The sequence below is a fragment of the Trichechus manatus genome, unplaced genomic scaffold (assembly GCF_000243295.1).
Source record: "Trichechus manatus latirostris isolate Lorelei unplaced genomic scaffold, TriManLat1.0 scaffold00075, whole genome shotgun sequence".
Lineage (NCBI taxonomy): Eukaryota > Metazoa > Chordata > Mammalia > Sirenia > Trichechidae > Trichechus > Trichechus manatus.
Genome location: NW_004444011.1, coordinates 3,317,795 through 3,330,616, shown reverse-complemented (window position 1 = coordinate 3,330,616; position 12,822 = coordinate 3,317,795). Strand labels below are relative to the sequence as shown.

Below are 12,822 nucleotides of genomic sequence, written 5' to 3'. Positions count from 1 at the left end.
AGAGCAAACAAACAAAGAAAGAAAAAAGCCCCTGGAGTCCCACCAGCGTGACGGCACGGGCCCAGAAGCAGTTTCATAGTCGAGCGGTATTTCGCAGCCTTTCAGAAAGAAGCAAAGATGGTGCACGGAGCCAGGTATTTGAGAGAAAGGAGGGGGAGGTGGTGAGAGGTAAGGAAGAAATCTAAAGAAGCAGAAAAAAGCAACAACAGCAGCCAACAAATGGTACTCGGGGAGCTGGCCAGTACAGGCGGGTGTAATCCAAGCGGCACTGGGGGGAAGCTCGTGCTTCCTGGCCGATAGACTGTGGCTGCAGGAAGCAGAGGAGGCTAAGTGGGGGTGAAGAAGGGTGGGGGGTGGGAAAGCCTATATCACAGGTTACCGGTTGTTCTGTCTCCTGCTGGAAGCTCCGTGAAGCTGCTTTCTCATACCTCCTGTTCACTGATCTCCGATAGGAGTCCAAGATGGCAGATCCGTGCTGTGGTAGCTAATAGGGGACCTCTGCATGTATCTCTCCTTGCTCTCTGTTCTCGGTCAGTTTCTTATTCCATTCGGTGCTTGGCTGAGTTCTTTATCTCTTCATTTAATGCTTAGGGTTTCAGGATTGACGTGTGACTATTTGACTTAGTTTTTCTGATCTTTGCTGTGGAGGGACGGCGTGGTGCTTCTGACTATAGCGCCATGTTGCCCAGAAGTCCTGAGCAGTAATATTTTGAAAGGAATCTTTGTTTCTGAGCAATAGGTCTTAACAGTGGGCTTAAAATATTCAGTAAACCATGTTGTAAACAGATGTGCTGTCATCCAGGCTTTGTTGTTGCATTTATAGAGCACAGGCAGAGTAGATTTAGCATAATTCTTAAGGGCTCTAGGATTTTTGGAATGGTAAATGAGCACTGGCTTAAAAGTCACCAGCTGCATTAGCCCCTAACAAGAGAGTCAGCCTGTCCCTTCAAGCTTTGAGGCCAGACATTCACTTCTCTCTAGCTATGAAATTCCTAGATGGCTATTTCATCTACATTGAAAATCTGTTGATTAGGGTAGCCACCTTCATCAATTATCTTAGCTAGATCTTCTGGCTAACTGATGCTTCTACATCAGCACCTGCTGCTTCATCTTGCACTTTTATGTTATGTAGATAGCTCCTTTTCTTAAACCTCTAAACCAATCTCTGCTAGCTTCAAACTTCTGCAGCTTCCTCACCTCTCAGCCTTCATAGAATTGAAGAGAGTTAGGGCCTTGCTCTGGATTAGGCTTTGGCTTAAGGGAATATTGCGGATGATTTCATCTTCTATCCAGACCACTAAAACTTTCTCCATATCAGCAGTAAGGCTGTTTTGCTTTCTTATCATTCATGTGTTCACTGGAGCAGCACTTTTAATTTTCTCCAAGAACTTTTCCTTTACGTTCACAACTTGGCTAACTGTTTGGCGCTAGAGGCCTAGCTTTCGGCCTATCTTGGCTTTCAACATGCTTTCTTCACTAAGCTTAATCATTTCAAAAAGCTTTTGATTTAAACTGGGAGACATGCAACTCTTCCTTTCACTTGAACACTTAGAGGCCATTGTAGGGGTATTAATTGGCCTGATTTCAACGATGCTGAGACTTTGTCTTACATAGTTTGGACATGTTATCAGGAGACCAAAAAAGAGGAAGACCCTCAACAAGATGGACTGACACAGTGGCTGCAACAATGGGATCAAACATAACAACGATCATGGGGATGGCGCAGGACCGGGCAGTGTTTTATTCTGTTGTAGTACATAGGGTCACTATGAGTCAGAACTGACTTGATGTCACCTAACAACAATAATTTTAATATTGTTATGTCGCAGGGAATAGGGAGGCCCAAGGAGAATGAGAGAGATGGAGGAACAGCCAGTTGGGGGAGCAGTCAGAACACACACACAACATTTATCAATTAAGTTTACCATCTTATATGGGCACAGTTTCTGGCACCCCAAAACAATTACAATAGTAACATCAAAGATCACTGATCACAGATCACCATAACGGATATAATGAAAAAGTTTGAAATATTGCGAGAATTACCAAAATGTAACACAGACATGAAGTGAGCATATGCTGTTGGAAACATGGCGCTGATAGACTTGCACGAAGCAGGGTTGTCACAAATCAATTTGTAAAAAACATAATATCTGTGAAGTGCAGCAATAAAGTGAAGAGCAATAAAACGCATACCTGTACGCTCAATCTGTTTAGCTTATTAGTTAGTGCTGCATTACAGAACTTAAACATGAGTATGCATTCTTTTAACATTATACATATTAAACTGTCCTTTATTTTAATGGGGAAGAGTACACTTGAATTACTCAAAAAAAGTCAGAGAGATACAAAGGAAATGACAGACAGAAAAGACAAGAGGAAAGAGGAAAATAGAAAAAAAATTACTTTTTGTGTGCCTATTCACAGCACCTCTACTTCATCTTCTCAACCTTGTGAGGATTAGGAAATGATGGAAGGATTCTATGTAATGGAATCCCATATGTACACTAATATACATATTGTGTATATACATTAATGCTATAGAAACTAGGCTTAGTTCAGGTATGATAAAAAATTTTAATTAAGTAATAAATTAACAGTACATACTAATAAATCTTAGCCATAACACTTACTACTTATAATATTTGTAGCTGAAAATACAACACCTTATTCAAAAGGTAGTGAAAGATAGATGTTTTCACTAATTTCCATATAAAATTGTTTCATGTTTAAAAATAAGACCAAAGAATAACTATTTTAGAATATGCATTAATCTAAACCAAATCTCCCCTTAGTTGTCATAACTACTTATTTTCATTAAAATCACAAAATATTTTAGAACAAAAAGCTACTGTTTCCAGCAATCAGACCACATCCATTGATACCTACAAACGACTCTGCTTGCATTGCGCACTGGAGACTTAAACAACTCTGTGGTGCAAATTAATTAATCCACCTCTGGCAGATAAGGCACTTCTAAAACTTGGAGATTCAAGTTTATTTCAATTACCTCAATAAATACCTTCATCATTTTGCTATTTTGTGATCCTTTGCCAAAACTAAATATATACAAAATATGTTCTTTAAAAGAACCTTTTAATTGTAAAAATAACAATTCCAAAAGTCCATTATCTGTGTGATAATTTTAAATATCCACAATTTATCAATTTATATTAAATTATTTCTATTCAAAGCCATCCATGTGGGTATCAAGAAACATATAAGTAATTGGGTCTCAAAGATAGTAATTATAGGCAAAAAGAAAGAGGGAGAAACATACAGAAGGATAGAAAAGGAAGAAATATGGAACACTAAATATAGAAGAAGGAAGAAATGATGTGAAAAAGAAATTAGAAAGTGTTGGTATTTAAAGAAGAATATCAACACCTGTGCATAACCCAGCTTCAAAAGCAGGTCCTCCTTCTTTAACCTGTTTAACAAATATGGTATCCATTGGTTCCAAGTGGTTTCTTTGTTTTCCTATGGGAGAGAAAAAGCCCAATATGATTTTACTTTGCAATACTTTACTAAAACACCAAAATATAAAATATAATTGAAATAATTAAGCAAAAATTTATGAAGTTTTAAACACATATCCTACATTTTAATGCCAAAAGTATAATTCAGAAGTTTTTATGAATTCAAACATTTATTTTGCTTCTTCCACTGCAATGCGACGACCGTAACAATAGTAATGGTTTCCATTTACTGAGTACATTTTGTTTGTCAGGTACTGTGCTAAATATTTTACATACCTTAGAACTAGTTCCTATAGTGAATAAGTATTACTATCACCATTGCATAAAAGAGGAAACTGACGTTCAGAGATTGAATTTTCCAAGGTCACCTAGCAGGTACCAAAACTGATTCCAAAGGTGGTGCTTACTCTATTGCTTTTTAATACCGGCATTGTGCTAAGCATTAAGATATAACAGAATAAGACATAGGTAGTCCTTACTCTTCAAGGACTCTAGCAGAAGAGAGATTTACGAACAAAGAATGGCAGCACAGTACAAAAAACAATCAGAGACAAATACAGCCATGGGCAATGAGGACAGCATGATCAACTGTATGTAAATATTTCCTAAACTGTGGTCCAATGATCATCTGAATTAACATCTAATGTGCTTACTAAAAAATGAATGTTTTCAGGGCCATCCCTGAAATCTGCTGTTTCAACATGTTTCCCAGGTGATCCTCATACACACCAAAATTTGAGAACAACTAACAGTTTCAGTAAAATAAAAGTCAAAGAGTCACATTTAAGCTAGTAATAAGCACCACGATAAGTGCTATGGTGGGGGTGGGGGGGGCGGTGGTGCAGGGAAAGGTAAATAGTGGTTTCTCAAAGTGTGGCCCCCAGACCAGCAGAATCAGTATCACCTGGGAATATGTAAGAAATGCAAATCCTTGGGCTGCACCCCAGACCTAATGAATCAGAAAATCTGAGGTGTTTCTGATGCACATTCAAATTTGAGAACCACTAAAATACAGCCCTGACTCTTAAAGAAGAACTGAGAAAATAAGGCATATACATGTATGAAATAATATAATACTTGTTAAATAGAAATACTGAGCAGAAAATGAATGTGTGTCAAAAACAAAGGATTAATAATTATTGCCATATAAAACTGAGTTTTTATCATGACAGATGCACAAAGGTGGCTCAAAATAAGTTTCTTAATAAAGGAGGGTATGTAGCTCTCCTTACATTCTTAGCCATTTACTCTGAAAGAAGCCCTCTACAGCAATGAATGGCTAATTCAACTCCTTAAAAAGCAGTAGGGTATAGAAGAAATTGCTTATGCTTTAGAAGCCAGTACACGTGGATCCAAATCCGTGTTCTGCCACTTGATAGTCTAGTTATAATTAAGTCAACTTGAGAAACTATCATTTTCCTCTAAAATACAGAGATGTGAGTAGAGCAATTCCTCAGTAAAATGTATATTTCCACTCTTCCTTGCATCCTACTCAGATAAGGGCCAGTGTCATATTTTTATATTTTCAAGAACTAAAAACCTGAGAGTTATAAAAACACCCTGCAAACTATCTGTTGTTGTTAGTTGCTGTCAAGTCAATTCCAACTCATGGTGGCTGCATGTATGCAAAATATCTATTATCTACTTTTCACAACTATAGACATGTTCCCAAAGAAACTTGATTGATAAGACCTTCTCTCGATGTTCAGATGACATGAAAATATTATAAACTGTTATGTTAGCTTTGGTTAGCTATCACTGACAGAGGAGCCCTGGTGGCACAGTGGTTAAAGCGCTCGGATGTGAACCAAAAGGCTGGCAGTTTGAACCTACCAGCCGATGTGGCAGTCTGCTTCCATAAAGATTACAGGCTTGGAAACCCTATGGGACAATTCTACTCTGTCCTATAGGGTCACTATGAGTCAGAATCAACTCAACGGCAGTGGGTTTTTTTTTAAATGACTGATAGTGATGACTGCTATCTCCATGAGGCTCAGAAAGATTCGTTAGATCTCTACTATACAGAAGAATGTCCTAATTCTTAAGAGATGTTTGCTGGATGGAGCATTTAGGGATTAATTATAATAATGTCTGCAACTTATTTTCAAATAGTTCAGGAAAAAAATAAACCGAGATACACGCACACTCAGACACGCAGATGGATAGATATGTAAATACAGCAAAGTATTTTTTTAAATTTTTTTATTGTACTTTTTTTTTTTTTTATTGTACTTCAGGTGAAGGTTTACAGAACAAATAGTTTCTCATGAAACAGTAGTACACATATTGTTTTAAGACATTGGTTAACAATCCCATGACATGTCAACCCTCTCCCTTCTTGACCTTTTTTTTTTGGTGAAAATATACATAGCCAAAGATACACCATTTCAAAAATTTCTACATGCACAGTTCAGTGACATCGACCATGCTCTTCCAATTGTGCTGCTAACTATAGCAAACTATTAACAGTTTAACCTAGATGGACAGTATACAGGTATACGGGTGTTTGCTGTACTTTGAAAATTATAATACAACATTTGGGAGAAATTTATACTATGTGTCAAGCTTTATTTTTCTTCATAGAACTTATCACTCACTTCCTAAAATTTTATTTTTGCTTGCATGTTTGCCACTAAAATGAAGAGCAGGTATTTTGTCATGTTTGCTGATATCCACAGCACCTAGAACAATGCCTGGCACAGAGCAGGTATTTCAATAATTATTCAGCAAATGTACACATTTATTATTTAGTTTAATTCTCACAACAATCTTTCAAGATAGGTATTACAATACTGTTGTTAGGTGTGTTGAGTGGATTCCAACTCACAGCGACCCTATGTACAACAGAATAAAACATTGCCCACTCCTGTGTCATCCTCACAATTGTTGCTATGTTTGAGCCCACTGTTGCAGCCACTGTGTCAATTCATCTAATTGAAGGTCTTCCTCTCTTTTGCTGACCTTCTATTTTACCAAGCATGATGCCTTCCAGGGACTGGTCCCTCCTGATAACATGTCCAAAGTCTGTCTGTAAGATGAAGTCTCGCAACTCTTGCTTCTAATGAGCATTCCGGCTGTACTTCTTCCGAGACAGATTTGTTTATTCTTCTGGCAGTCTGTGGTATATTCAGTATTCTTTGCCAAAATCATAATTCCAAGGCATCAATTCTTCTTAGGCCTTTCTTATTCACTGTCCGGTTTTCACATGCATATGAGACAACTGACAACACCATGGCTTGAGTCAGGCGTACCTTAGTCCTTAAAGTGACATTTTTGCTTTTTAATACTTTAAAGGGATCTCTTGCAGCAGATTTGCCCAATGCAATGCGTCCTCTGATTTCTTGACTGCTACTTCCATGGGTGTTGATTGTGGATCCAAGCAAAATGAAATCCTTGACAACTTCAATCTTTTCTCCATTTATCATGATGTTCCTTATTGGTCTAGTTGTGAGGATTTCTGTTTCCTTTATGTTGAGGTGTAATCCATACTGAAGGCTGTGGTCTTTGATGTTCATCAGTTAGTGCTTCAAGTCCTCTTCACTTTCAGCAAGCAAGGCTGTGTCATCTGCATATCCCAGGATGTTAATCAGTCTTCCTCCAATCCTGATGCTGCATTCTTCTTCATATAGACCAGCTATTCAAATTATTTACTCAGCATACAGATTGAACAAGTATGGTGAAAGGACACAACCCTGACACACACCTTTCCTGACTTTAAACCATGCCGTATCCCCTTGTTCTGTTCGAACAACTGCCTCTTGGTCTGAGTACAGGTTCCTCACAGGCACAATTAAGTGTTCTGGAATTCCCATTCTTTGAAACGTTATCCATGATTTGTTATAGTCAATAAAACACAGGTAAACATCTTTCTGGTATTCTCTACTTTCAGTCAGGATCCATCTGACATCAGCAATGATAACCCTCCTTCCATGTTCTCTTCTGAATCCAGTTTGAATTTCTGGCAGTTCCCTGTTGATATATCACTGCAGCCACTTTTGAATGATCTTCAGCAAAATTTTACTTGCGTGTGATATTAATGATATTATTCGATAATTTCCACATTTGGTGGGATCACCTTTCTTGGGCATATGTATAAATATAGATCTCTTCCAGTCGATTGGTCAGGTAGCTGTCTTCCAAATTTCTTGGCATAGATGAGTGAGTACTTCCAGCACTGCATCTGTCTGTTGAAACATCTCAGTTGGTATTCCATCAGTTCCTGGAGCCTTGTTTTTTGCCAATGCCTTCAGTGCAGCTTGGACTTCTTCAGTACCATTGGTTCCTGCTCATATGCTACCTCCTGAACTGGCTGAACATCAACCAATTCTTTTTGATATAGTAACTCTGTGTATTCCTTCCATCTTCTTTTGATGCTTTTTGCATCATTCAATGTTTTCCCTATAGAATCCTTCAATATTGCAACTCAAGGCTTGAATCTTTTCTTCAGTTCCTTCAGCTTGAGAAATGCTGAGCATGTTCTTCCCTTTTGGTTTTCTATCTCCAGATCTTTTGCACATTTCATTATAATACTTTCCTTGTGTTCTTGAGCCACTATTTGAAATCTTTTGTTTTGCTCTTTTACTTCATTTCTTCCTTTCGCTTTAGCTACTCTACATTCAAGAGCAACTTTCCGGGTCTCTTCTGACATTCATTTTGGCCTTTTCTTTCTTTCTTGTCTTTTTAATGACCTCTTGCTTTCTTTATGTATGATGTCCTTGCTGTCATTCTACAATTCATCTGGTCTTTGGTCATTAGTGTTCAGTGAGTCAAATCTGTTCTTGAGATGATCTCTAAATTCAGGTGGGATATACTCAAGGTAGTACTTTGGCTCTCATGGACTTGTTCTAATTTTCTTTAACTTCAATTTGAACTTGCACATGAGCAATTGATGGTTTGTTCCTCAGTCAGCCCCTCGCCTTGTTCTGACTGATGATACTGAGCTTCTCCACAGGTATAGTAGCCATTTATGTTGTTGATAAAAGGTACTTGCAATGAAGAAGTCATTGGTCTTGCAAAATTCTATCATGCAATCTCTGGCATCATTTCTACCACCAAGGTCATGTTTTCCAACTACCGATCCTTCTTCTTTCTTTCCAACTTTCGCATTCCAATCACCAGTAATTATCAATGCATCCTGATTGCATGTTTGATCAGTTTCAGACTGCAGAAGCTGGTAAAAATCTTCAATTTCTTCACCTTTGGCCTTAGTGGTTGGTGCATAAATTTGAAAAATAGTCGTATTAACTGGTCTTCCTTGGAGGCGTATGGATATTATCCTATCACCGACAGCATTGTACTTCAGGATAGATCTTGAAATGTTCTTTTTGATGATGCATGTGACATCATTCCTCTTCAAACTGTCATTTCCGGCATAGTAGACCATATGATTGTCTTATTCAAAATGGCCAATACCAGTCCATTTCATCTCATTAGTGCCAAGGATATCAATGTTTATGTGTTCCATTTCATTTTTGATGACTTCTAATTTTCCTAGATTCATACTTCGTACATTCCATGTTCTGATTATTAATAGATGTTTACAGCTGTTTCTTCTCATTTTGAGTCATGTTGCATCAGCAAATAAGGATCTTGAAAGCTTAACTCTATCCATGTCATTAAGGTGGACTCTACTTTGAGGAAGTAGCTCTTCTCCAGTCGTATTTTGAGTGCCTTCCAAGCTAAGGAGCTCATCTTCCAGCACTGTATCAGACAATGTTCCGCTGTATTCATAAGGTTTTCACTAGCTAATTTTTTCAGAAGTAGACTGCCAGGTTCTTCTTCCTAGTCTTAGTCTAGAAGCTCAGCTGAAACTTGTCCACCAAGGGTGACCCTGCTGGTATTTGAAATACCAATGGCAAAGCTTCCAGTATTACAGCAACATGCAAGCTATCACAATACGACAAACTGATAGACATGTGATGTACTACAATACTAGTATTGCCATTTTACTGAAGAGAAAACAGAGACTAAATAACAAGGAGCAAGGATTTGAACCTAGGTCTGAATCCAAAAGTAGCATTCCATTCCTCTTCAAAAAGAATTGAACTACTTATCCATTTTACAAGCTCTACTGAAAAGACAGTCCAAGCAGACAGTCCAATGACCATTAATTTAAAAAGAAAAAGTTTCTTTTCAATGTAAGAAATGTAAGCACTTAAAATGCAAGCACTCAATTCCAATCAAGTTGGCAATTAGGCTACTTCCCTCTGAGGCCAACTCAATATTTACAACAGCTGACATTAAAGGAAAACCATTTATTTCTTCTTGGCTAGAGATTAGGAAGTTTAATAGTTTTTTTGCATCAAGTTATTGCTTTCATGGAAAGATTTATATAAGAAAAGAGAAGAACTACTTTTCTTATTAATGTCTTCTAGTACACTGTGTCCTAAAGGTGATAATACCATACTTACATTTAAAGATACAAACTGTAAATTATTAATGAATTCTACAAAATAACATAATGTCTCCTGGATAGCAATGTAGTGACTTCTGAAAATTCTGATAGATAATTTCACTTACACAAAATAGATGTGGTCTAAAATAATTTGGTGCTGAAATTATACTAAATACCTATATATTTCTATAAAGGAAATACTAATTTCACAATGACTGTCAGTATAAAATCACAGATACTTTGCCAGTGACAAATTTTTCAATACACTGTCTGAAAATATATGAAAATGAAACAGATTAAAATAGAGGCTAATTGTACAACAAGTAGTTACATCTGCTGAGAGGTGTACTTTTGATTCTTGTTCATTTTCCTTCGGACTTACCCTCAAATTTTTTCTTATTAGTACTAACATATTTTCCAATTTCTTCTGGACAACAGAATATTTTCCATATTCCTTGACTCTTAAGTCTTAAATTAATATTTAACTAATTAATTTTAATAGTATCTTCTTTCTAATATATACAGTCTGCTACTCTGCTAGAATTGGAAATCAAAAGCATCATATTTAAACTGTGTGTTATATATTTCAATCTCTTGTGTCTTTAGTTTTTTAAATCATTTTTTTCTAGATATGCAAAACTGAAAGCCAGATCCTGAATTATGATAAACTCATCAGGAAAAATGACTCCTTACTTCCCTATATCACCATTTGGCAGAGCCAGAAGGTTTCCCTGGCAATTCTATATAAAAGCTTCTTTCAATTCTACATCTGCATTTTATAATATCTCAATTTTGGGGGAACACACAGGACATGCTGCAAAGAATTGTTAAATACCTTATTCAAGTGTCATTTCCTTGATCTTATTAAAACAAAAGAAAAATATGTACTTTTAGCACATACATACATGTAACTAAGTCTGTCTTTGCAGAAAAGGAAGTAAAATGACAATGATCTTACATGGACGAGAATGACTAAAAGTGACCAGGTATAGAAAAAGTCTCAGTTTATATTAAGATACAATTAATAAAGTCTTAAACAAGAAGAAAAAAATGAATTTACTTGAAATTTAATATTATGCTTGAACTCAGAAAGAATGTACGTATTTTTAAAATATAGTAAATATAATCAGTTTGGGAACAAATAATTTGAGTAAACATATTTACAATATATGGATAGTAGCTGCCATCTAAATACTGGATGTATGACTACATGGATGTGCTTTTTATTCTCCATATCCAGTATAGTATAGTAGTTAAGAGCTTGGGTCCTATTTTAAAACAGATTATATGGTTTAAAATCCCAGCATTACCAATTATTTTCTAGATTTTGCAATATTTGGGACATATTTATACTAGAAAATTATTAGTTGGAATTAAATTTAACTGGGCACCCTGTATTTTATCTGGTAACTTTATCTCCAAGCGCTCTCAGGCGAATTATTCTTCTGTGCCTCAGTTTACTCACCTGAAAACAGGGAATAATGGATAATTATACCTGATTGGCAAAGCTGTTGTGAGGATTAAAAGAGATAATCCATTAAAGTTCTTATGTAATACCTAGTCACGTAGGTATCTAACAAATGTTAGCTCTTATTATGTTAGTCTGATCACAAACCTTCAGAGTGTTTATATCCAGATCAGGAATGATCTAGGCTAGCAATATACTACCTGTCCCACTGCTGTTATTGTTGTTGTTAGGTGCCATCCAGTCGGTTCTGACTCATAGTGACCCTATGTACAACAGGGTGAAACACTGCCCGGTCCTGCGCCATACTCGCAATCGTTGTTATGCTTGAGCCCATTGTTGCAGCCACCGTGTCAATCCATCTTGTTGAGGGTCCTCCTCTTTTTCACTGACCCTCTAGTTTACTAAGCATGACGTCCTTCTCCAGGGGCTGATCCCTCCCGACAAAACGTCCAAAGTATGTGAGACATAGTCTCACCATCCTTGCTTCTAAGGAGAATTCTGGTTGTACTTCTTCCAAGACAGATTTGTTCATTCTTTTGGCAGTTGGTGGTATATTCAATATTCTTCTCCAACATCACAATCAAAGAGGTCAATTCTTCTCTGGTTGTCTTTAGTCATTGTCCAGCTTTCACATGCACAGGAGGGGATTGAAAACACCATGACTTGGGTCAGGCGCACCTTAGTCTTCAAGGTGATACCTTTGCTTTTCAACACCTTAAAGGGGTCTTTTGCAGTAGATTTGCCCAATGCTATGTGTCTTTTGATTTCTTGACTGCTGCTTCCATGGGTGTGGATTGTGGATCCAAGTAAAATGAAATCCTTGACAACTTCAATCTTTTCCCCATTTATCATGATGCTGCTTATTGGTTCAGTTGTGAGAATTTCTGTTTTCTTTATGCTGAGGTGTAATCCATACTGAAGGCTGTGGTCTTTGATTTTCATCAGTAAGTGCTTCAAGTCCTCTTCACTTTCAGCAACCAAGGTTGTGTCATCTGCATAATGCAGGTTGTTAATGAGTCTTCCTGCAATCCTGATGCCCTGTTCTTCTTCACATAGTCCAGCTTTTTGGATTATTTGTTCAGCATACAGATTGAATATGTATGGTGAAAGGATACAATCCTGACACACACCTTTCCTGACTTTAAACCACACCATTATCTCCTTGTTCTGTTCGAACAACTGCCTCTTGATCTATGTACAGGTTCCTCATGAGCACAATTAAGTGTTCTGGAATTCCCATTCTTCGCAATGTTAATCCATAATTTGTTATGGTCTACACAGTTGAATGTCTTTGCACAGTCAATAAAACACAGGTAAACATCTTTCTGGTATTCTCTGCTTTCAGCCACGATCCATCTGATATCAGCAATGATATCCCTCCTTCCGTGTTCTCTTCTGAATCCAGTTTGAATTTCTGGCAGTTCCCTGTTGATATATCACTGCAGCCACTTTTGAATGATCTTCAGCAAAATTTTACTTGC

At 37.1% G+C, this 12,822-nt stretch overlaps 1 protein-coding gene across 6 annotated transcripts in view; it reads right to left on the bottom strand.

Annotated features, from left to right (window-relative positions):
* Nucleotides 1-12,822, bottom strand: part of ARHGAP21 (Rho GTPase activating protein 21) — a 188,115-nt gene that overhangs the window by 78,887 nt on the left and 96,406 nt on the right. For all 6 annotated transcript variants that reach the window (XM_023735026.1, XM_023735025.1, XM_023735029.1 and 3 more), the window contains one exon: nt 3,388-3,480. In XM_023735026.1, coding sequence (XP_023590794.1) covers nt 3,388-3,480 — 93 coding nt within the window. The remainder of the gene's footprint in view (nt 1-3,387; nt 3,481-12,822) is intronic.